The 26,163-nt window shown below is 35.7% G+C and overlaps 2 protein-coding genes across 2 annotated transcripts; one reads left to right on the top strand and one right to left on the bottom strand.

Moving 5' to 3' along the window:
- The first annotated feature begins 73 nt into the window (after window positions 1–73).
- Window positions 74–21,163, top strand: LOC131789551 (cilia- and flagella-associated protein 65). The gene is made up of 49 exons (XM_066159904.1): window positions 74–189; window positions 744–916; window positions 1,539–1,641; window positions 1,758–1,793; window positions 1,970–2,100; window positions 2,335–2,449; window positions 2,587–2,677; window positions 3,157–3,308; window positions 3,400–3,513; window positions 3,726–3,834; window positions 4,321–4,436; window positions 5,150–5,299; window positions 5,397–5,451; window positions 5,848–5,921; window positions 6,103–6,171; window positions 6,528–6,623; window positions 6,721–6,804; window positions 6,888–6,942; window positions 7,087–7,172; window positions 7,289–7,342; window positions 7,895–7,967; window positions 8,194–8,258; window positions 8,594–8,697; window positions 9,360–9,408; window positions 9,700–9,789; window positions 9,969–10,022; window positions 10,310–10,395; window positions 10,576–10,660; window positions 10,849–10,943; window positions 11,192–11,255; window positions 11,572–11,737; window positions 11,879–12,007; window positions 12,442–12,598; window positions 13,099–13,167; window positions 13,362–13,490; window positions 14,098–14,182; window positions 14,290–14,381; window positions 14,555–14,621; window positions 14,835–15,023; window positions 15,875–15,988; window positions 16,320–16,475; window positions 16,801–16,935; window positions 17,363–17,422; window positions 17,556–17,612; window positions 17,695–18,083; window positions 18,519–18,635; window positions 19,147–19,345; window positions 19,524–19,678; window positions 20,222–21,163. The coding sequence occupies exons 2-49, from the start codon at window positions 768–770 to the stop codon at window positions 20,370–20,372; spliced, it is 5,220 nt and encodes a 1,739-aa protein (XP_066016001.1). The 5' UTR covers window positions 74–189; window positions 744–767; the 3' UTR covers window positions 20,373–21,163.
- A 69-nt stretch (window positions 21,164–21,232) lies between these two features.
- On the bottom strand, window positions 21,233–26,055 carry LOC131789550 (uncharacterized). The gene is made up of 3 exons (XM_059106705.2): window positions 25,912–26,055; window positions 23,144–24,108; window positions 21,233–22,216 (listed from the first exon to the last, which is right to left on the bottom strand). Exons 1-3 carry the CDS (start codon window positions 25,943–25,945, stop codon window positions 21,728–21,730), a joined length of 1,488 nt encoding a protein of 495 aa, XP_058962688.2. The 5' UTR covers window positions 25,946–26,055; the 3' UTR covers window positions 21,233–21,727.
- Between the last annotated feature and the right edge of the window lie 108 nt (window positions 26,056–26,163).

Here is a 26,163-nt window from a genome sequence, read left to right as displayed (position 1 = left end):
GTAGCAAGAGACCTGGAGCGAGTTATGCCAAATATGGTAATTTCGTAACTACGGTGATTCTCAACAACAACTTTGTAGGCGCCATCTTTGTAAATCTGGAGCGAATTTGATCTTTCGTGTACTGTCATCGAGAACAGCCTAGAATATCGATTATTGTATGCAGAGAGTAATGGTTTTCTAATTTAGTCGGTGAGTTCATTCAATGATGCTGTTTAACTAAATGATGAACAATATTCCTTCAAGGATTGGTGAGAACTGTACAAATACAACTTCAGCTGATGAGATGGGAAAATTGCCTCCTGCATTTGGAAGAATACAGCGCAGTAGCAATGCAAAGTGGAAAATTGTATATTGTGCACCTCGGTGCATGCACAGATCACGATGTCTAGATACTATTCGCTACCGAAACTGGAGCTTACTGTAGGACTGCAAATATGCGCAATCCAGGCCAGAAAGGCTTCTTTGATTGGATTGAAGTGCAAATTGATTGAAAATATAAGTCATGATGAGATGAGTTTGTTTATATAATGGTGGAGCCACCAGGTTTGTTTGTTGCATTTCCTAGAAGTTACATTCATATGTCTATGATGGTGAGAACTTGCTCCAACACCTGGTAGTTGTGTTGTGCTATAGTATTATTTAGTATGATTGCTTTTTATCATTCTTTGACCCTTTGCAGTGTTGCATTTTTCCCCACCTGCTGTCATACTACAATACCTAACCAAACTTAACTTCTTTTTCAGTTACAGGGTCTTATATTTTTCACCATGCCAGTACAAACAGAACGAAGTGTCAATCATTTTGGAATAGAGGTTGCCAACAGCATCACATGGCAAGGATGGGAGCCTGGTGGAGAGTACACACAGCAAATTGTGCTTAAGAATGTGCAGATTAAAACTAAAAAGCTGCACTACAAGTGAGTACTTTGCTCCTCAGAGCTTATTCAATTAAAATGCTGCAATGATTCAATTAGATTTTTAGCATTTTCCACCCCCTCTACTCCCAAGCCAGAGTTGATTTCAAATGACCTACCCAAGTAAAATTTGTTGTAGTATTCTTTGTATGATCAACATTTGTTTTAGAATTTAGGAAAGGCATGTATTAGTTTTTTGTGCTTCTGTAGGATTATTAGCTTGTAAGTATCATTTTATGATGTTAATTTTTTTTCTAAGCAATTTGCTGGCAACAACAGACTCTTTACCTTAAAACTCTGATTTCCAAGACATGTATTTGGCTGGAAGGACTGGACAATTATAGTTGAAATACCCCACCCCACCAAGACAAGGTTCAAATTCCCCACTCCCACGGGTTGCCAGAGGAGAGGATGTTGAAGCTTCCAACTAATCAGTACATAAATACCATGAACAATTTTTTGAATAAGGAAAGAAAGTTGTTATTTGTCTAGCCATGGGGGTAAGTTAAGCATTTTTCCCTTTGCATTAAAAAAGTGGAAAAAGTTTATGCATATGCACGTCTCTGTGTTGAGCCAACAGTTCCTTCATTACTCTCTTATCACATTGTATTATTTCTATTTCCAGGTCTCCATCTAGTAGATTTTTTACAACACTTTACCCTAAGCCAATTGTGCTAAGCTCTGGAACCAGCTTTACTTTGCCTGTTACATTCAGACCTCTTGAAAAGGTATAATATAATGTGGTTATTCTTAAACTATCCGAGTTGATTTAATATCTGTAGAGCTTAGTTGAAACAGTTGCTTCATTTTTGTTTTTACAAGATCTGTCATTATTATTTTGTAGGGACATTATGAAGATTGCATAGAATTTGAAACAAATGTAAGTTACTGTGAATTGAGTCCCAGCTTGGATGTTACTGGCATGATAAATATTTAATGCAAAGACAAACTAATGAAAAACTATAAATATATTTGCTTACGAAGATGTCCTGCATTTGTTTGATTATTATAATTTGCTTTTTGATGTTACAGTGTTTTACTCTGTTGTTTGTTTAGGAGGGAATTTTTTCAGTTCCTATGAAAGCAGTCTTACCAAAAGCAGATATAGCAGTACCAGAATCACTTAAGTTCAACATGTGTGCTGTAAAGGACTGTGTGCAAGTTGTATTTCAAATCACAAATACCAGGTATATGTATTTTTGATAAATATACATGTAGCTACTGGATACAAGCAAAACATTTGCTGATCAAAATCCTTTTTCAGGCTTATAACAGTGTATAAGAATTAGATCCTCAAGGCTTTTAGTACTAACCTGTTGTGTATATATATTTCTATGTAAACAAAATTTTTAGCTACTTCTCTGTTTTATGGAATATTATTGATGACAAGCAACTGTACTTTCTCTTTGCCTGTTTTTCAGTGAACTGGTAACAAATTTCCATTGGAAAGTGTTGGAGCCATTTTCAATTGTTCCTGAAAGTGGTACTCTGTCACCACAAACATCATGCAATATCAAAGCGACATTTAGCCCAAAGGTATATGTTTCAAGATGTCTATGGTGTGCATTGATTATTGGGTATTGGGTGATTACAATGTGGAGTTTTGAATGATTCCAATGCCTTAACTCTCTCAGAATCTTGTATTGATTCCTTTACTGATCATTATTTTGTAGGCAGCATTGGTTTATGAAGGCACTGCAGTGTGTTCTTATAGTGCTGAGCAAAAAGTTCCTTTCACAAAGCATGTCAGATTGGAAGGAATAGGTAAACTGATCAACATACATTTCTAGCATATTATGTTAGGTAAGTCTGTACTTGAGCCAAGTGGCACACCCAGCAGAAGCCTATCCTACCTTCCTTTACATGAAGCAGTTAGGAGTATTACTACTCCTCCCTGGATGTGATGCTAGTCCATCACAAGGTTACTCCCCAGCATTTCATCAGACCTCCCTGATGATTAATGTCAGCATCCATTTATACTCCTGAATGGAGATAAGCGTGGTGGGAGTAAAGTGTTTTGCTCAATTGCATAACATGGTGAACCAGCCAGGTCTTGAACCCAGACCTCTCAACCTACAGTCCAGTGCACTAACTAGCATTGACCCAGCCAGGTCTCGAACCCCTACCAACCTGTAGTCCAGCATTCTAACTATCAGGCCACAGCATGTCCCCAAGCCATATTGTTTTCTTGATCAGTGGTTGCATTATCATCCTTTGAACTTATTTTTCATCTCCCACATCAGGTAAATTTCCCCATCTTGTAGCCAGCATATCCAGGCAGACCAAGAACACTCCTACTGAGTTCACAACCAAGGATGAATTAGATTTAAATTTTGGTGAAGTCCCTGTTCAAACAACAGCTGTCAAGTGGATTGAGTTACATAACTTCTCTCCAGTAAGAGTTATTCTTCTTGACCAGTTCCTTAAATACAAGAGATATTATCATTGATTTTTTTTATATTGGAGCTTTTCAATTTAATTTATAGGTTAATGCACCATACCAAGTGTTACAACCGTCTTCTACCTTCAATATGGACATGGTGTTCTCATGTTCACATTATCATGGTGTTGTCCCAGCAGAAAGTACCATCAAACTTAAGGTAATTTTTTGTTGCAGGTGAATCTGCTTATTTATATTACCCAGTAAGAACTCAATTGCTTTGTTCTTTGCTAACAGTAATTTTTAACTGAAGATTTTTCTCTCTATTCTTCTTGTATCCTCACTTGAGTATATTACTTCTCTTGCAAACGGCTCACATGTATGTGATCTTTATGTAAAATGTATTTTTTCTGTCTCGTTATTCTTTTTCAGGTGTCATTTACTCCACAGAATCCTGGTTTTCACTCAGTGGATTATCTGGAAGTTATAGCTCTTGGAGCTACCAATTGTTCTGTTATTAAATGCACAGGAATAGGCAAAGGTAGTGATATGTTTAGTGCTTTTACAGGCTCTGACAGTTCATGAAGTTGAACTTGGAAATAAAAAATGATTAATTGAAATAATTTATACTGGGACATGTCAATTTTAACATTGTCCGCTACATGAAGGGGGGGGGGTAATACAATTTATTTTAGGATGATATACTTAAAAGGCCTTTTTAGGGTGCAGTGTTTAGATGCATGAACTGAAAGTGACTTCAACTTGGGATCGCAAAAATTATGTTTGCCCAAAAGTGACTAAGATGGGATCTTTAGTTTACCACAGAATAAACTTTTATGGGTCAGGAATTCTGAGGGACCAGTGGCACATATCCAGCAAAAATTTACCCAAGTTTTCCCCTGACCCTCATTCTAGGTCAGCTGTAATCTCATAATAACTATGAGCATTATATTATGAACCACCCTTGCCGTCTAATCAATTAATTTCCAGTGCAAATCAGTATTTTGTATTTAATTCTGTTTGTTAGGGCCTGAAGTTGTTCTTGACTGTGACTATCTTGATATGGGAGTTGTAGAATCTGGCAAGTTTTCAGCTAAAAGTTTCAAGGTTGTTAACAATTCAGATGTTCCTGCAGCTTTTCAGGTAATTAATATAATAAGCAAATTTTTGTCTTCTAAAAGATTATTGATGTCAAACACTTTTAGATTAATACAGCTCTCAATATTTAACAATTATTTGCAAAAGGTAAATATTAGACTTGTAACTGCTCAGATGCTCTCTGTAAAAACAGGGTTATTTGACCTTCTGATATATTTTTATTTTCTACTTGTGCAAAGTCAGCTCCTTTGGGCACTGAATGGTGTTAGTGTGGTGTTTATATGATATCTGGGAGATTGACAACTTCGATGATTAAAGGAATGGCATCACATTTAGATTAGAGAAAAAGTATCAAGTCCAATTATTTCTTACTTAATTATGAGCAAAAAATACATACTGAGTCCCTAAAGCCTTTGAAATCCATACAGTATTTTGTAATTATTGCTACTAGATACAGGTCACTAAAATTTTCAAGGTAACTGTCATGTTTTACATTCAACAGATGCTTCTATTTTTAGAATGAAGAAATAAATCAGCTCAGGTTTTTTGTAAGATGTTTTCCTGTTTTTGTTGCCCGAAAGTGTCCACTGAAGGGATTTACAAATAAATTGTAGGTGCCCCTTTCAGAGAGGTGCCATTCTTCTTAATGGCAGTTTTTTGGAAAAGAAATATTAGAGATAACTTGATATCAACAGATAAACTTAAGTTTAAAAGTTACTCATTTGTACTTATGATAATCGTTGTAACGTATATTTTAGTTCATGATCGACTGCAATCAAAGTGTCTTCAAGCTGGAAACAACATGTGGTTTATTACCTGGCAAGGGTTCTCAAGTCATAATTATACGCTTTTCTCCAACAAATCCAATTAATTACTACAGGAGACTAACTTGTCTAGTGCAAAACCAGGTCAGTGTTAGTATTAGGCTGGTAATATTTTTCTGTTTGTCCAAACTGTAATCTTGAAAAGTGTTTATATTAAGTTTTGTTCATCTGATTTTCTCAGGATCCATTGTATGTTGATTTGTTTGGAACTTGTCATACAGAACAAGTTAAACCAGGTACATTCAGTGTCTATGTTTATAATTTAGAAATTCTTTAACTCCCGTAAGTGACCAAGATAGAAATTCTCCCAACAATATCAATACAATATCAAGCGGAAAAGTGATGAGAATAAAGAAAAATATCAATTAGGAGATTATTAGGTGATCCAATACAAAATTCTCAGAATTAGCTCCATGAGAATTTTTATGGCACACACTAAGGAGAATTACTGATGAGATCTTGGGAGTGAATGGGTTATTGTTTATGCATTTTACTTTTAAATAAGCGTGAAACTCAGTCTTACATTTTTTTATCATATTCACATAAAATGAACAATTGGGCTTGTGGGGATACTGAGCAATTACTACATGAAACAAGAAAAATGACTTACCATAAATTGATCCGTTTATCAGCTGTTTTGCAGAAGAAACATCTGGACAGGTATCACATCCATGTTAGACGTGGATTCTCAAAAATCTCACCAGAGGTAAGTGGTGGTGTTCCTGCTAAAAGAGATCTAGAGATAAATTTTGATCAAGATGATGTATAATTACTTGAATTTAAGTTATTTCAAAATGCTTTTGGCCTAGAACAGCCCTCAACAAAATCTAAATGTACATCTAATGTATCAAATAACCTAACTGCTTAATTTGTTTATTTATTTATAGCAACTTAATGAAGATCTGAGAACAAACAAACTTCAACTTGATGAAGAAGGAGCTCTAATGGCACTGGAGGTTGGTACTCTGAGAGTTAAGGTTGATGTGACATTAACCCTTTACACCCTAAAATAAGTTTTCATTTTCTCCACACCGTTTTTTTTACATTTCCTGTGGTAATGAGAAAGAGAATTTATGTGACCATCAGGAGCTTCTTAGGTTGGTGATCATTTCCATTATTCTCGTGCCCTGTAAATTTTCTTTAATGGTAATACTGTAAGGAGAACGAAGAAGTCAGTCACTCTCAGGGATTAAGAGCTAAAACATATACTACTTATTATTATAATATTACATCATCCCTTTCATTTTGAGTTTTGCCTTTAGGAAATAAAGGATATAGTTTAATTACAACATTCAATGTATTCTCTTTTTAGCATTATGATAGTACTTCCTCTAGAGAATTACTGCCATCAGTTCATGAACTTTCACCTATGGAAGAGTTCTTTTGTCATGCATCAGTTGGAGAAACTGTAAGTAGTTTGTTTTTTTAGGTCCATGTTTTTCTTCCGTTTAAATTTACTATTTGAAGCTTGATTCTAATGTAATCACTATGTTCATGATTTGCAGACTGCCATTGTTCCTCATGTCAGTTTAGATGTTCACCACACAGACTTTGGGCAGCTGTTGGATCCTAAAGCTGTGGAGCAGAAGGTAAAATAGTTTCAGAACACTTTTTTGATTTTCCTTGATTATGAGCTCAAGTTTTCACTTTTTTTTTCTATTTTTACTTACAGACAGTAAACATCACAAATCACACAAAGGGAAAAATCACATGCATGTGGATGAAAGGTGGTTATTGTTAATTTAAATTGTAATTTGTTGGCCATTAACAATTGTTGTTTGCCCATTTCTAGTTTAAGACCAATTATAATTATTGCAAATGGTATTGTGATTTATACTCAATTAATGTTTTTGCTCCTTTCTGTCTGATAGATACAAAAGGGATATTTTCTGTTTCCCCTGATGAAGCAGACATCCTCCCCTTAAAAACTGCATCATTCCGAGTGACATTTAGACCAGTAAGTTATTGATACTTTCAATAATCATTGTTAGTGCCTTTTTCATTCACATGGTTCCTTTTTCTATTACTGTGATTCTGTTTACAGTGTGATTTATGACTGTATTTTTTTTAAAGAATGCTGCCAATCAGTTTTTTAGTGCTGACCTGGAGTGTTATGCATTTTATAAGGTGAGGTTCTGTTACAAGAGCTTGTGAATTTGTTAGGAACCCTAACTTGATTGTTTCTTTTCCAAGCTCATAACAAACATATTTCTCATGCATTTAAGGCTTCTGATTTAAAATATTGAGTTCAAGATAGCAAACCACTGTTTGAAATTTATTTTCATTTAAATGTAATTTACTCTTTGTTCCCTTTGTGCTTGCTTCAAACACTTTTCAACAGTGGAAGTTATAGCTCAGAATGAAGGAATGCACATCTTAGTTACAGTTACTGCAATAACTATTTCTTTTCACAATTTCCTGGAGGAGAATGCCCTTTTACCCCCCCACCCCTTCCCAGATGGTGATGCCCATGGCATCACAATTGAACACTCTTCTGTGGAAAATCTTACTCTTTGTCATTAATTAAGAGTTCTGATGATGTCATTAATTTTTTTCAAGTAGAATTTTTTGCTTATCCATTGAAGTACATTTTTGACAATGTTTGATAGATTGATCTTATTGTGTCACACACTGATAGTTAGATGAAATTTATATCATATTATTTCTATCATGGTACAGAGTATGAGAGATTATCGCCTGGTTGAGGATACCACTTTGTGCCCTCCCTGGTGCCTTTCACTCAGTGCTACAGGTTTGTGCTGAACGTAACTTTAATAAGTAATTAGTAATGAACTGAACTCTGTTTGTGGTTAGATTCAAGGATATGGTGCTTTAGTTCTGTTTTTGTTGCCATACACTTTAATGAGTTCTTATATATGTGTTTTAATGTTATTTCTAGAATTTTAGTTGAGGAAACATCAATGAATCTGTGTTCCTTGTTTCACTGAAAAAAGTTTTTTTTTTTTAATTATTTTTAGGACACACATTTGCAATGGGGACTGAAACATTTATCCCCAGAAGTCAGTGGGATGTAAAACAGCTGGTATGAGATAATAAGGGAATGTAAACTAAAGCTAATGGCTTTTAAGCTGTTTTGTCAAAATGTTTTCTCCATTTAAACTGCTCAAACTGATGTTTGGTGACCTCAAATTTAGCACAATGAATTAAAAGTTAGTGATTACTTGAACCCTCTTTAAAATTTAGTTTTTCAGCTTTCTGTTCCTTATTTTTGTTCAGTTCAACCTGATTTAACAAAGCATGTTTTGCTGGTGTGAATGAGGAAGATTCTACCCTACCCTACTCCTATAAGAATGTTGCTGTTTTATCTTTTTCTTTCTAAACTTGATTCGTAACTCATTCCTTTTTTCCAATGTTTAGGTCTTTCCAGCTACCACTGTGGATGGCATGTCATACAGAACATTGCTGTTGAGCAACAATGGGCAGAATCCAATCCATTTTGCATTTGATGATGATGCATCAGGGTAATGACAAAATAAATTGTAATATGTTACTTTTACTTTTCCACAAAAGGTCAAAGACCAAGTATGGGTGAAACTAGAGAAGGAAAAAGTTATAGCTGTCTGTAAAAGGCAAATAGAAGTGCAACCCTTTAAAAAAAATTAACCCTAATAATACATGATAAGTTAAAAAATAACTTTTTACTAACCAAGTGTGAGGTTATTACTGTGGAATATTGGCCTGAGGTTGTGGCAGTGTGGACCAAGTGCATTGCAAAGTCTGTACAAAAACAACAGGGGGCCAGTGTTCCGCAGTGTGGCTCAAGCAAGCAAGGTTAGTAAGTAGTTTAGTATTTGGTACTCAAATCAAACTGGCCTATGTTTAATTTGCAGGCTGTTGTGAACAAAATACTCAGCTTATGACATTCAAATATTAATGATCAATAGATTTTTCCTTTTAAATTTGCATTTGACAATTATATCAAAGGGGAAAGTGAACCTGTTTATTGAAAATTGAGCAGAATAAGTTCTATAAATTTAAGGCTGAAGCTCCTAAGAGCTTTTAGTAGTATTTATAATAATAATATTAATAATTGTGATTAAAGTTGAACAAACTTAATTATAAATTCTGGTTTTAAATCTCTCATGCTGAGCTAACTGTAAATGTTTCTGGTTCCTTTTTTCAGAGAGTTTACATGTAGACCTAGAACTGGATTGCTTACTGATAAATATCAGGTTAGAATTGTGTTTTAATGATGGTTAATAATGATATGTTTGGATGAAGGGCTTAGGCTTGAAATGTCAGTATTGGGAACACTTTTGGGTGGCTAGTTCACATTATTTATCTACTCTGTCATCTGGTTAAACCAAATAATCTTGTAACACCCCTCACCAATGCAGCACCACTGACAGTTTCTTTAGAAGCTTGCCCCATCATTCATTAATGATCTGCAGTCAACTTGTTTATTTAGACCATGGATGATTAACTTTCTCAATACTTCAAACCTTCTCTCTTTTTTTTTCCAGTTGATTATTTTCAAAATGGCACCAACAGAAGTAAAAGCCTTTAGGTGCACAGTCAATTGTAAGCTGAATGATGCAAACAAGTTTACTCAGGTTATTTTAACTTTTTTTGTAAATTAAGTGAAATGAGTTTTCATCACATTGTATCATACTTATAGATATGAATTTTTGTTCATAAAATTAAATCCAAATTTTTTTGGCAAGTACATTTATTTTGTAATGTATAATATGTGATAGTTTATACTGAGTACTTTACAATTTTGTTTAAACAGGAAATCAACCTTGTTGGATCAGCAGAGACTCCATCTCTAAAACTCAATAATCAGGTTATACTCATATAATTATATTTGTTATTAAACCACTAATCCTTTATTTTCATGGGTTCAAAATATATGTTTAGTCATTGTAAGCAGCTTGTTTTTTTGGCTATAGGAGATTTACTGATCAGATTTTACACATCAGTTACTGCTATGAATGAAATCTTAATTTAAGTATCTTAGTTTGTTGTTTTTGTAAGTGTGAAAAGTTTGAAAATCAGGTGATTTCTGATTGAATCTGTCTAGTGACTTTCCGTGATTATTTCATCTGACAGTAACTTTTTTGGGTTTTACAGGGAACTGTTTATTTCAAACCAACTTGTTTGGGTACAGCATCAACAAGGCTGTTTGAAGTAAAGAATACCTCCAGGATTCCACTGAGGTTTGTTCAATTATGTTAACCTTTTTAAATGTCAAACTAAATCCCACCTTTTTCTCATTAATAGAAATAAAATCTATCTTTTTTCTTAGAATGAGAGTCCAGCAATGTGTTTGTAGAAGATTGATAATTACATTATTATAATATGATTATAACATCAACAAGCCTAATTTTGCTTATCAGGTTTTCATGGAAGATCCCTGGACCTCGTTTTAAAAGTCTTAGCATTGATCCCTCTGATGGAGTCATTCTACCCAATGAAACTCAGGTGGGCATGAGCAGTGTGTTTCAGTGATTTTTTTTTTGTTAATTGTCTTCCAAGATCCCTGTAAATTATCACAGTGTTACTAGTAAGACAAAACAATTTTGGTCTTATCTACATGTCTTATCCTCTATCAGTTCTATCATCTTTTGCAGAATGCAATGTGTTGTAAACAACTCCTTTTTTTCTCATAGGCTCACACTTTTAGCTTTAAACCTCATGAAGAAGAAAAATATGTGATCAAGACAAAACTCTCTGTGAAAGGATTGCAACCAGAATCCCAGCAACAGTAAGGAGTTCATAAAATGTCAGCTGGAACCTGATCATCATTTGGTCATCATAATGTTTCTCTAAATCAATTAGATAAAGCTAATTCAATTGTAATGCAACCTTTTTGTGGAGTAGTTTTGGTTTTTACTGAGAATGTAGCAGGGCTACATGCAGAGAATGAGAGAACTCTTCATCATTTTAACTGTTGTCTAAAGCAGAAAATTATTCAAAGCCAAGTAGTTGACTAGGGTTGTCTTTTACCTCTAGAGCACAAGAAGATAAGTCCTATCTAGTGAGAGTTATTGGTGAAGGATCTCTTGGGGAAATTGTGGTAAGCATTTAACCCTGTAACTCCCAAGATCTGATTGTTAATTCTCCCCTCTAGGGGCTAGACATTTGTCAATTAATTAACAGGAGTTTAGTGCTAGATCAAGATAACAACTTTTACCTGATAATTTTGAGCCCTTCTATTACCCTTCATTGGATAATGTGTGGATATCACAGGGAGCAGTTAATCACTTGTGTGTCAGAGTTAAAGGGCCAAGTCAACATAAATATTTTCCACTGGATGTCTTTCTAATTGGCATCATTCCTTTTATTTATTTCTACATATATATGAGCATTAATTTATTCTTTTCATCTTAAAGTGTCTAGAGGAGGCTATGACTTTTGGGGACATTGTTGTGGGAAGCTCTGCATCTCAAGAGCTAACAATCCATAATAATAGTGACTGCAGTCTCCACTATAACCTACTTATTGACCAGGAGATATTGGGACCCTATGATGATGAACAGATTGCAAGAGATGTATTGGGTAAGTTCGTCATATCTGGTTTTTTTCGGTTTTTTTGTTTTAAGTTTTATGTTATTTTACCTGGTACTGCATAAAAATATCTGGAAAGAAGTATACTTGGTTTGACGGAAGTGTTTTTAACTGTTCTCTTGTGTATTGCAGCAATGGAAATAAGCAATCAAAATGGGATTATTCCAGCAAGAACTTCCCAGAAAATAACAGCAACTGCCTATCCTTCACACCGTGTTTCCTACAAGTTCAAACTCTTTTATGAACTTCTCTCAATTTGTGGTATGTTAAAATTTTTTTTTCACTGACTCACTCAAAATTATATTGTTGACTTGGCAGGTACACCCTTCCTTTCCTTTTTTTAGTCATTTTATTTTACTCTTGATTACTAATAATATTGAAACCTGAATAGCATGATCCACGAACAATGAGACTTAGCTTCATGAGAATTGTTTGCACAGACACAATCATTCATTTACTTTTCTTATTATTCAATCCATGTAAAATCTTTTTTCACAATGTTCCTAGCTTCCTTTTCAGGAAAGCTTGGACAGTCTCCATATTTCACCATTTGCAACATATGTTAGTTACCTTGTAGACACATAAAGCTGTAGGGTGTCTTTGTTTATTGAAAATTCTTTTTAGGTGTCAACATTTTTGCAATTGAGTGTTAACAGCAGACACATCCAATTCAAATGTTGATTTTCCTCTGGCAGATGGTGGAAAACCTCTGATGACTTGCCCCAAAAGACAACTAGCTGAACTGCAGTGTCAGGGAGTGTATCCTACTCTGTCTGTGACTGATGTACGTTGTCTGGGGAGTGGCAAAGCATACAGCAAAGTGCAGATATGGAATCTCCTATCACTTGACAGGTAGACTTAAATGGTTATTCATAATTATCCCAAGTGAAATCTTTGAAGATCTTGAAGGATCCTTGCAGGATCCTTGTGAGGGTCTTTACAAAAATATTTGTGAGGATCTTGGCAAGGTCTTTGAAGTGCTTTTATTATTTCCTCAAGAATCTTAAGGAAGTCTTCAGTGTCTTCTCACTGGTAAGAGATCTTTGAAGACCTCGTAGAGATTCCTTCAGGATCCTCTAAAGATTCTAATGTTTAAATGTCTTTGTCAGGTCTATGATGCTCTTGAGGCAGCAAGTCAAGTTATCTAAAATTCTTCGGTCAATTTATTAGCAGGGAATAATTGAAATTGAAAACTCTTCTGTTTTTGTATAATGGGATAGTGTCATTGAGTATTTGTCAACAAAAATAAGATTAAATACAATATTACTTATAATATCTTATCAAAACTAATTTTGAATCAATGTTGTGTCATTTTACTATGTTTGTCAATACTTTACTGTTTTAACTTGCAGTCTCAATGAATGTTTGGAGGCAGATCCGTCTCCATCAGAACTCCTTTATGCTGCAGTCACAAGGCACAGGTAAGTAACACCTCAGACTGTCAGTAATAATTAACTGAATCACAAATCATGCTGATGAATATTAAAATAAAGTGATCCAAATTTACACAGTTCACAAGGCACAGGTAAGGAACACCTCAGACTGTCAGTAATAATTAACTCAATCACAAATCATGCTGATGAATATTGAAATAAAGTGATCCAAATTTACACAGTACCAGGCGCAGAGTCCCTGTCAATACACGAGCGATTATGGACTTAAACTTTGGAGCTGCACCTTTGAATGGAGATCCATGTGTGGTGCATCTAAACCTACAAAACACAGGCACAGTTCCTGCTGAATGGTAATTATAACTCCTGATAATACCAAGTGATCATGTAGTCTGATCATCTAAGTGAGAGTAGTCCTGAGAAGGACTGTTGTTGGTAGTAATGACTGACATTTTGACAACCTAGGCAGAAGTCATCAGATTTAAAAGGAGAGTTGCTGTCAGCAGTCACATGTTATAAGTCCAGTTCACATAAACTGATAAGTCAGTTAAGCCTTGATGTTATAATATACTGGCAATAAGAATTAAGTGTGATTGGTCAGTTTCTATCTGTAGGTAATGATAGGTTACCCTTTTCAATCCATGTTAATACCAAGATTGTCATTTCTGATGAATTACTTCAATTTGAAAATTAAGATATTCTTTTAATTTACAGACTTTAATTTGCAGTTTGCATTCAGTTTATATTCAGCTTATAAAATATAAATCAAATGATAAAAGATACAGTTATGTGGCTGCACTGCTTAAACTGTTGTAAGACAGCTTTTATAGTAAACTTCATGACTTAATATATTTGATGGCTAATCATGTCAATGAATCCCCCAAGTCAAATCAGGTCACTTCTATCAGAAGTTGTATTGAATCCCCAAGAACTGATGACAGAGAATTTTTTACCTTGCAGGGCATTCTTGTATCCAAGTGATCTTCAGCTTGAGTTAGAATACTGGGCAGAAACAGGAGAGTATGATGAAGATGAACTGCACGAGGTACAGACAAGAGTACAAAAACTGGGAACCTGGACATGAGTTTTACATACTTTAGTTTGGAATTTTAATTGTTTTTAACATTTGTTAAGAATTGTATACTCCTTTAGATGCAGGTCATGGATAATAAGTTGTTCAGCATTGAACCCAGAAGAGGAAAGTTGTTGGCTGGAGAGTGTCACACTGTTACTCTTACATACAGGTATCTATAAAACACAGTGTCACAATTTACATCACTGTTTATGCAGGAAAACTTTCCCATATATTTACTTTGATCATCATTAAATAAAACAGCCATGGGCCCATGAGCCATACATATGTCTGTCATTCTCCTTTAGTCCAATTATCAATTCTTTGGTTTCATCACGCTTGCAGCCACTCATTTATTGGCACCAACAAGCTTCCTGTCTTGTTCAAGGTGATGAGAGGAAGAGAAATCCTGGTATGATATATATTACTACAAATTAAATGAATATACTCCTTGTGTAAATTTCAGTAGAAATTCACCTCAAGTCAGGCAGAGTTGAAAAAATGGAAGTAACTTTAATTTGTTTCACTTAAATAAGTCTAAATCTGAAACAAAAATCTCATTTAATTTGTCACAGTCCACTATAATTTTTGTCTTATAACTTTGTTTATTTGCTTACTTGCCCAGCTGAACTTCATTGGTGTGACTGTGGACCCTGACAGTTACTATGTTCACTTTGCCAGTACAAGGCACCTTTTTGAGCCAGTCCCTGTTGGAGGGACATCACCACCAGTACAAGTCTATGAACTGTACAATGGAGGATCCAGAGTTGTAAAGTATGAGCTGGATATGGAGCCTCTTGCACAAGTTCAGGCTGTAAGTCTTAATGTTTGCATTCAGTTAATTCAGCAGGATTCATTATTGTCATTTGATTTTGAGATATTGACAGAATGAACTATGGATACATTACTTGACTTATTACATTTATTTATTATCCAAAAAAAGCCAGACACAAGGATCCTAAGTTTTTTGTTGGACAACAGTATTACTAGTATTAGTATTACTTTATCACTATGATCACTGTGCTCCTTTCACTGAGACCTTTTTCCCAGGGAAGAGGGGGTTACTTCCCAATAATAGGCTTATGGAGATGTGCTGCTGATAATAGGCTTATGGAGATGTGCCAGTGGATGAGATCAAACTTCCTCAGCTCGATTGACTAATGGGGTTGCCATTTAAATATAGTTACTTGAGTGGGGTCACACATTTTCTGGATTTTTAGGCTAAGAAAATTCAAGTAAATAGGCATTTAAAAATGGTACATTAAATTTACAAGTATTTACAGTTAACAAATGTATCAGAATGTTTGTGCTGTAGGTGAAAAGTATTCTAGAAATTCAGTTTGACAAAATTGTGCCTATTTGTTTTTGGATGAACAACTTAAAAGGCTTGATAAAGTAGATGCACAAACAGAAAGTGACTAAGTTGGGATTGAAAAAAATGTTTTGTCCAAAACTGACTAAGATGGAGTCTATAATTAGCCAGAGAATAAACTATAATGGGGTAGCTTGGGGTTCTAAGAGGCCAGTGGCACATACCCAACAAAAATTGACCTAGGTACCCACCCTGGGCTCTTTTTTATGACATCAATTTCGGCCAATCAAGTCTCTGGTATGTTGCCAACATTTTTTTAACTTTTAATGACTTCATGTTTCATTTGTTCAAAGCAAAACTATGGCTGCCGCATCTTTGAATGTCTGAATCCATCAGGGGAGATTCCCCCAGGGTGTGCTGCTCTGATTTACTGGCAGTTTGCTCCATTGGAGGCCAGGACATACATGGTAAGTTGTCATTCATGGTAGCCTGTGTGTAGATTCTGATTACCCCTTCAAGACAAGCATTTCTCTCCCTGGAGGAAGATTTTTGACCAGTGACTGGAGGCAGGGAGAAGGTTTGAGCACTGGGGTCTGGTACTAATTATCAGTGCTAGACCCTTACAGACCACTCACTGGCTTGAGTTTCCCAAGACCTAAAATTTTTTCTAAGAAATGTTCGTGCTTTAAAGCTCTTCCTAATAAGTTTAAGTTAAGTTTATAAAATTTTTTAATCTTAGATTCTCTGGTCCATCACTTACTATGCAAACTTATTAAATGGTGTGTCTTTAACATGTAGGTTGATATACCAGTGCGTATTATTGGTGGTGAGACAGTTCTGGTAACATTCACTGGAGTGGGATATGACCAACGTATCATGGGAGAGACTCTTCCTATCAGGGATGTTGCCAGTAACACAGTCCCTGACAAGCAGGTTGTCCAGGTGCCTAAACAGGTTGGTATCACCTCAGCTAAGGTGTTGCTACTGCCAACACCAAATTACAGGCCATCCTCTTGTTAATTCTTAACTGTCTTTGCCGCAGCTAGTACTATGCCTCAAGCTTTAAGCCATAATTGGTCTCCAGTCAATCAAAAGACATCATTACTTGACATGCTGGTTCTTTGATTGGCTTTCAATGTCTGATGATTCACTCTGACTTCAGCCTTTCAGAGTTAACAAGAATTTAAAGTCAAAAGTGGTAAAAATGAAGTTATGAACTTTTTATGTATTAATTGAGGTGTATTATCATATTTAATGACTTTGACTTGTGTTTTTTCAGCTGGCCTATTTGTCAGTAGAGTGCATTCCATTTGGTGATGTTCCTCTTTACACCATGTCTCGTCGCATGTTTTTTCTAACAAACACATCACAGGACCATATCATATCCTTCAGATGGGTATCAGCTTTAGACCAGGTACTAAACAAACAAAGCAATCAGTTTCTAATTGATAAAAATTGTATTTCTTAAAGAGCGCCTTTCAATTGTCATAAATCTAGACCCAAAGTAATTGCAGTGGCCAATCAGGAGAAAAAAGAAAATATCTTTACAGCGAATGAGAACAATGAGACAGTATTAGAACCACCAAACTGTCACAAGCATGGGGAAATGTGAGCAACCAAGTTGTGATTGGTTTTAGTTTTGTATCTGATTGGTTGAGATGGTGGCACAACTTTTCTGGACCAATCACAGAGTGAAGTAAAGCAAAACCAATGTTATGTCAGATTACTTTCGACACTGAATTGAAATTCCTCAACTTAGCATTATCTTGTATGTTTAGGTGGTTGAGGTTCAGTTTGTCTCTGGTTCTGTTGATCTCAACTTGTAATGAATTTTATCTTAGGTGGTAATGATAGAACCTGATCATGGCTTCCTCAAACCACAGCAGAATGTATTGCTTAAGGTATAGGCCTCATTATATTAAGTCTTTCAATTATGCACTGAATTACATTTCATTGTATGGACCTCTCTTTGGTATTTGTGTCGTATTTTCAAAGGAAGCAAGGCTCAGCTTAATTGTTCTTTAAACCTTCTAGGTCTCTTTCTTCTCCTGTGGCACACCATCACTTTATGATTTGGATATAATATGCGAGGTTTGTCAGTTTTTACTTTGCTATTGTTTAATCCAAGCTCTTCCATTTATTTAGTTGACAATTAAGGTCTTTGGAATTTTAGATTGTAGATGAAACTGAGATGGCAGAGTACAACCAGCTCCTGATTGACTGGACCAACATGAAGGAAGAGAAACAGTACACTTTTACAATAACTGAAGATAATATAAAGAGACCTCATTCTGGACCACACCTTAAATCCATCAGCCACCCTCACCTACCTGTGTCTCATTCTGAAGGTGATTTGAAAAAATATCAGGCTTTGCCACCAATTGGTTCACCCAAAGAAACGAAAAGAAAAAAAACAAGCAACTATGATCGACAAGAAACACCCCCCCAACCTGTACCTCCAGAGTCTTTCCTTCTCCATCTGGGAATCACTGCAAGGACTCATGCAATTGGAGAGTATTACAGCAACTTCCCATCTGCAATCAACAAATTTATGATTGACCAGTGAGTAGCTGTATTTGTGTTGTAGAGTTACACTATCTAGAAAAAGGCTGCATATATTCATTTTTATAGTCATGTACATGAGAGGCAGTCTGAGGAAGGATTGTTGATCACCAAGGACGATGATAGAGGAAGAGAAATGAAATGATGAATGAGAATAGAGAGAGAGAGAGAGGAAGGGAGAGAGAGAGAGAGAGAGAGAGAGAGAAAGGGAGAGAGAGAGAGAGAGAGAGAAAGAGAGAGAGAGAGAGAAAAGAAGAGAATGACTCCTGCTTTTTGGAAAGTGTCAGAGGGAGTAATTAGTTGATGGTTGAGGGTAGTGGTTGATGTGGCAAGTAAATTGATACAGAAAATCAAGGTAGATGTTGAAGCTGTTATTTGTGGGGTCTCTAAGCACATGAAATGTTGATTTCATTAGAGTGACTTAAATCTTTGCAGACATTATGTATTATCACAAGGGACTGGTGACAAAGAGAGAGAAGAGCTGTCTGCTTTAGTTTCCTGCTCCAGACATGAGATAGGGATTATCCAGGATGTACTCTCTGTTATATTCAGGTAAAGGCTCCCTTTTTTAATTGTTTGCTCAATGATTAACCCTTTTAACTCCCAGAAGTGATTAACATGTAATTTCACCTTATTATATCCATACATTATCATTATTAGAAAGGCAAACTTATCAGGAGTGGGGTAGAAGTTATTGTATTGATCTAGCACCAGATTCTCATGGCAAATTCACAAGGAAATGTGTAGCAGTTGGTGGGCAGAATTAACAATCAGATCTTAAGAGTTGAAGGGATAAGCCATACAAAGGAATGCTGCATATATATATACTTCTAATGCTGTCAAATCAGTATGTTGATATGTATGAGAAAATCTCACATGTGCAATCTTTTCAATCAGGGCTCCCTTAAATAATGTTATTAATAGCAATATTGTTTAATCCATTTTTAGATTGAAGGGTTTTTATATGGCAATGTAGTGCATATTTAGGTACATTGTACGTCAGCCTCTTTTAAAGAGTGTGTATTAAAGCTTTATTTTTTTTTGTGGGTGTGTGTTCCTCAAGGGGCCTTCTTGATGATGACAATTTCTATCAGAGGATGAGTGAGATCAACCAGGAACCTGTGCCCTACTTCAGACAGCTTTGTGAAACCCAATACACCACCAGCTCCAGGCCCTCCTCAGCCAGTAGTCAAAGTTCTGACCAATCTCTTGTGGATGGTGAGTTTGGAGGTGACCTGGAACAAATTCCCTCCAACAGACAGGTAACATGTGGAAAACAATTTTTGTTATAATGACATTATAGTCAGCTGGAAATAAGAACACACTGTCAGTTTATTTTGGTGCTGATAAACAGTTGCTTTAAATAAATGAAGCCACCAATGAAAGTGACTTTACATGTAGACAGATTATACCAACTGCAGTATTTGTGTACTATGACAGGCTGTTGTGGATCAAAATACAGAGGAGAGAGTTATGAGTAGAACTCATCAGATTATACAGCATAATTCAGAGTCATCGCTGTCCATAGCTGATAGATTGACAGATGCTGACAGAGATCATGAAAGAAGCACTGTACAAAGACAGGCAGTGCGAAGGTTTGTCATTACTATGTTCTTCTTTTTTGCAATCACAGCCTGACAAAGTATGCCCTCATTACTGCAGTTTTTTATGAAATCACACCCAAGAGCTCAGTTCTCATTTGAACAAAACTGATACTTTATTTATTTTGTGTACTCATCTATGTTTATGACACTTCGACAACAGTTACTTTTGTTGTCATCCTCAAGGTGAATATCATTTGTTGTGGTTCATTTTAGCAGCAAGAAAATTACAATCACTCTTGTTTAAACAATTGTTCCCTCACACAAATAGTTTTTTTGCATTTAGTTCCTCTAATATTTATGGTGGATCCAGGATTTTTCTTTTTTTTAGAAGGGGCGTGCTTCCACTAAGGAATGAGATATCTGACAAATGAAATAGACAATTTCTTTACAGAATACTAATCGTATTAGAAGGCTGCAATTCATCTCAATTCATCTACCCTTCTCCAGATCTCCCCCTGTGCCCTAAGATAACACACATTTTTAACTAAAAGACAAACCTTACTGAACACTTTATAACCGCTCTTTGTGTTTCAGATTGCCAGAGTTTGAGTCATTGGTGGAATCTGTTCTTGAAAATTCTATTTTAAACTTGCTAACAGAAGCAAACTGTGGAGAGGTTAACTTGACATTGCGGAGCAGAGTGATAGCTCTACCACCTAACAGGGCAAACAAATCAACTAGATAACAGGTGGATCACACCAATAGTGTGTGGGGAGATTGTGAAATAAATTTAAATTGTACATTGGAAGAAAATCAGTTGGCAAAAACATGTCCTCGAGTGTCTCTAGACCATTTTGATGTACATTTTAAACTAGGCTGTATTTATAATTTGGTCTTCAGTGTCTTTTACTTTTTATTAACAATAATAACTGTACATATGGCACCCCCAGTACAAATCTGAGTGCTAGGATTATTTCCTTTCCCTTGTATCTTTCCAAATGTTGAGATGCAATCTTGTATGGATTTCTTGTATTTATAATAAATGTGGAGCATTGTAACTTAGATTTTTTTGTTACCTGGGCTGCAATCCTTTCCCACATGCTCCCCTGCAGGGTCTTAGAGCCTTGCTCCTCCCCCCCCCCCACCCCCTCAGCATTTTGTAAACTTCTGTTCATTCCAGGAACTTTCTGTGGTGATGTTCATGCACTTTGTTCTGTTAATAGTATTCTTATTGTAACTGGCAATTACACAAAAACAACCTGAATTTGTTCAGAAAATAGTTATACAATATTAACATAATTGCCCAAGTGATTACAGAGATTCTTGTGTTCTTATTGGTTGAGGATTGCATCATCTCTCACCTCCTGCCAGGTGACTATAGCACTAATTACTGGCTACCAAAATGGCTGCCAAAATTCAATTTTGATGAGCACAAAAGATGCTACTAAAGTTTCAAAGTAAGATATGAAGGAAAAGTCACATTCAAGAAGAGATCACAACAAACAGCAAAAAAAAGTACTGAGGCTTCACAGCAATTGTTATTTTTAATCATTTTGAGATTTCTGTTTATTAGATTCATTTTGCTAATAAATATTTAAAAGAAAGGAAACACTGGATTGTGAACCTGAATGTAAAAAAGGAAAACAATGAAGAAAACATTACTAAAACTTACTAATTCATTGTGCTTTGAGGAGGTACTTCAATAATAAGAAAAAGGACATTTTTGTCTCTCCTCTCTGGTGCATATATTACTCAACATTTTAAAATAATCCTTGCTTATTCCCTTTGTAATTCTTACTTTTTACCATGAATATAATTTTTAAGAAACCTTGGAAAATAGCAGATAATTCATTAATAGTGATTTTGTTGATACTACTTATCTATCTCATGATGGATAAAAAGCTCAATGTTTGATTCATATTTAAGTTTACTCCTCTGCATAAAAACATAATAACTATTATGAAACAAATACCAACTCTTTCAAGGGAGCAGGAGGGGGGGGGGGCACTTATTCAGGGCAGAGGGCTAATAGTAGAGCATGGGCCCTTATTCAAGGAAATATAGTACATCTTCAAATAATAAAATAAAATTTTCTGAAATCTACAACTTGGACTTAAATAACACATTGCTGGTATTGGCAATTTTGACCCCTACTCGGTTTTTCATAACTTTCTCCACAGAATTACATATATGCTCAAGATGCCAAAATGAAACTCTCTTGTGCACTGGCAGGTACACCACATGATCAATCAGGTATTTGGCATTGTGAGGAAAGAGCACATCATCTTTTTCTTTGCTAAAGGTGTGTTTTGTGGTTGCAGTGTTGACTGGTGCAGAGCAAATGAATTCTGTAGTGTATCTGCTGGCAGCATTTCCTTTAGATGAACCAGAACCAGCAGCTACTTCTGGTTGAGATGTTGAGAAAGAATAGAGGAGCTTTTCCGTTTGATTTTCCTGCCTGATCTTAGCCTTGTCTTTTTGGTCTGCTGCAGTAGGCTTTGTTCTGTAAACAGTGGAAAGTTGCGTTGCGCCTCTGTATGCCTCAACACCTTCCTTCTCAAGTGCAGTAACAACTTCATCTGGGTCATCCTTAAAAAAATCAGATAAGGACTGCTTTACATTTTGCATTATGTTTTTGAATTTAGTTTCTCTGAATAACTTTTAACCCTTCAAACCCTAACTGTGACCAGCATACACTAGTAATGTCTCCTAGGAGTTAGAATGAAAACATGGCCACCAATCTAAGAAACTTTGAGTTGATGACAAATTCTCCTTGTCAGTAACAAAGAAAATATCTAGAGAAGAGTATGGAAAATATGGATATTGATGTAAGGATGTAAAGAGAAAAAACAATGACAGGCTAAGTTTACATTCTGCAGGCAGGCAGGCAGGCTGTCCCTTTTCCTATTTATTAGCCACTTAACCCCTTCACTCTCAGGAATGAAGAGAAAGTAATTTTTTATTTCTATATCAATACAATTTGCAGCAGTGAGATGTAAAGAAAAATATCAACTGTATGATATTGTTTGCTAAAATAACAAATTTCCAGTGCAAAAGTAGTAAAAACTGTGTGATAGACAGTGTCGAGAATTGAAATTCAGATCCCAGAGGAGAAAAGGTTCAGTTGAATCATCAGAATTGACAACCTTTTTGTAAACCTTTTTTTTTCAATTAGAAGCAAATTCTCCTGTTTAAAGCTGATGGTCAACTTAGTTTTCCTTCTGTAATATCAGAAAATGCTGCTTCTGCTTTACTAAAATTTCCAGAGTGACAAGCATGTAAATCCTCCTTACACAATTACCCCTGAATCATACATTTAGGTCAGGAGAATAAGAAAATGATCACCAACAAAAGAAGCTCTGATTGTGAGACACATTTTCCTTGTCAACACCCTACAAAATGTATGTAGAGAACAGTATGGAGAATATGTATACTGATCTTAGGGTGAAAAGGGTAAAATCCAAGTGAGAAAGGAAGAGGGAAGGGGTCTGACACATCATAACATTGCATACTCACCACTATCAGGGGAAACAACCAATAACTTTTTATGTCTGCTCTTTGACCAGGTACAAACACATTACTTGGCAGATTACTGCTCACAAAATCTCCTTTTAACTTGATCATACGGAAGTCTTTACTTTTCACTCTACTCAGCCGGTATAACATGAATTCCAAAAGCATAGCAGATGGTTGAAGACGAAGTTTGTCCAAACTTATACCACCAGGAAATGCTCGCAGCAGGGAAATGAAATATTCCTTATACTTGAAACCCATTAGATGAAACAAATTGACCAAGAACCAATTGGACAGTGAATTGTTTAATCCAGCTGCCATTAACAGAGAGTAACAAGAAAGTTTCTTAAAGTAGGTCCACTGGTTTTGGACTGGGTATTCGTGTATCTTTGCTCTCATTTTTGAAAGAATCTGTGAGTTTTTCACCCTGACCATGGCCCCACCAAAAGAGGTGTAATGTTTGATTGAACCAAAACTGAAAAATGTCAGATCAGACAGTTTGTGACCTTTTCTTCCCAGGCCTTGAAATGATTCAGCACAATCTTCCAATACATATAGTCCATGTGAATGTGCCACTTGGAACACTTTGTCTAAATTGATCCACTTCCCATACAAGTGAGCTGCCAAAATTGCCACTGTTTTATCTGTTACAGCAAGTTCAACAAGTTCAGGTTTGGGGGCTAGTGAATCAAGATCTAAATCCACTGGTACAACCTTAAGGCCATGCCTTTCAACTACTGATACCATATCTGGAATATTTATGGCAGTGAAAATTACTTCTGATCCATGAGGAAAATTCATAACAGTTAAGAATGCATCTAAAGCAGTTCGAATTGAAAGGCATGCAAGCCATTGTTCTGAGCCACCAAACAGTTTTTCAAGTTTGCCTTGAATAAGCTTTCTCTCTTGAGAGCTGTTGTTGACAGCTGAACAACGGAAAGCAGCTATGATGTCTTTCCATGTTGCATCTGAAGAAAAAAATAGAAAAAGACGATGATATTCAAGATACTTTTGTCTTTCCTATTATACCTCAGTCATGTATTACTGCATGCGGGACAAACCCTTTCATTCCCAAGATCTCATCAGTAATTCCCCTTACTCACTGCCTTGCAATTCTCATATTGTTAGTTTTTATAATTTGGTATTGGATCAACTAAAAATCCCCTAATTTATAGTTTCCTTTATTCTTATCTCTTGTCTACTTGATATTGTAGTGATATAGTAAGGAGAAATTCTGTCTTGATCACTCATGGAAGTTATAGGGTTAACTGTTCTGCATCACCTGTAGGCTGGAACTACAACAAAACATTAAACATTTTCTGGCACAAACATCTCAAGAATTATTATTCAACATTGCCATACCAGCCACAAATCTATTTTGTTGTTTAAAACCTCTTTATCCAAGCTTAAGACTTCAGGGCTACCATGTTATTTTTTCAGTTACACTACCAGTCTCAGTTTTAGGGTAACAAGTAAAGCTTTGTATACGAGTGATATTGAGTAGAGTACACAAATATTCAGGAAAGGCTGGAGTGGTGAAACAGCTGGAAAGGATAATAGGTATGTTGAGTACAACTAGACAAACAGTGAAAATCCCAAGAAACAAAATCCACAAAAGTCCCTTCTATGGAACTTAAATCTCCTTATTGCAATATTTAGGGAATCATAGATGAGGCAATTAGTCAGGACTGGCCTTCACAATTGATCCCACATGCTTCTAAAAGAAGCTCTTGAATGCACAAATACAGTATGCTTGCTGAAATGACACCTGACAAAATTTATTGTTAAAATTTATATGCAGCATTTACTTGTGGTAAGTACTGAACAATCTTGTTACTCTCAGATGCAGGTCTCTTTTTAATGGACTTTGGAGAAACTGTCACAACTCAGTCGAGTGAACAACAACTTCTTTAAAATTTTTCAAACATTACCAAATCAAGAGTACTCGATCGTTTAAGGCTGCATTTATTCAGGAATGGTAGTAAGTGTACTTACAAGAATTTTTGCTTTTTAATGATGTGGGACTTACTGACGGTTGATGCTTGACTGAGCAAATAGAGTATCTAACTAAAACAAGACCTTGATATTTTATTTAGTCAGACACGCCAGCCGTTAGTTAGTCTTTGGTATCGTATGATAAACACCTGACAATAATAAATTTTGAGGGACCAAAAATCTTAGGGTACTTACCCAAGGTGCTAGTATTAATTCCTTGTGTCGTTAAGTTCGTGATTTTCATTTTCAGGAAAACGCAACAAGCGAAAAATTTTCAGAAATGTTGCTTGTTATGTCAAATTTGATAATTTTGACATAAGCGGAAATATTGCATGGGAAAGATTGTAAATCGTGATGAGTAAGATTTCAAAATTTACGTCGTCGTGCGCGAGTATTGTTCGGTGTATCTGCTAGGACATTCACTCTTTTAAGGTTAAAACAAAAAATGAGCCAAGTTTTCATACAAATAAGCTTAACCTTACCACAGTAATTACTCTATAAGTCGAAAATTATCAAGCCTATCCCTAATTGCAACTTTGCAAGGTAAATTATTATAAGGGTTTTCAGATTCAAAACAACTCGACTGTTTGTTTCATGGATGACCTTAAAGAGTTTTTAACAGTCATCTGAGTCAGGATTCGATGACTCTACGGAATTAAAGAAGTCTTTGAAGGTCACTAGTTTAGGAATCACATACTAGTTTCGCTGAATAATCGGATCCCGGGCCAGAGTTTAAACGACGGTCAATAAGCGAGGTCGAACAAAGTAGAACTTACCGATAAAGAGGCACGCATAGTTTCCGGGAGTCATTGCACTACCATCTACCCTTTACACCAAATTATGAGCTGTACTAAAGGTGAATCAGCACAAATAGAAGTCGACTTTCAGCTCCAAAACGTGACTAGGTGTTGTCTCAGTTTTAGTGAAACTAAAAGCTGTTTCGTAAGAGGGGGACTGGGTAAGATAATTGAATATTCCGGAAAGGTTTGAACGGTGGAACAACTGAACTGCTGGAACGACAAACTGCT

The sequence above is a fragment of the Pocillopora verrucosa genome, chromosome 13, assembly GCF_036669915.1.
Source record: "Pocillopora verrucosa isolate sample1 chromosome 13, ASM3666991v2, whole genome shotgun sequence".
Taxonomy (NCBI): domain Eukaryota; kingdom Metazoa; phylum Cnidaria; class Anthozoa; order Scleractinia; family Pocilloporidae; genus Pocillopora; species Pocillopora verrucosa.
This window is presented reverse-complemented; position numbering and strand designations above follow the sequence as displayed.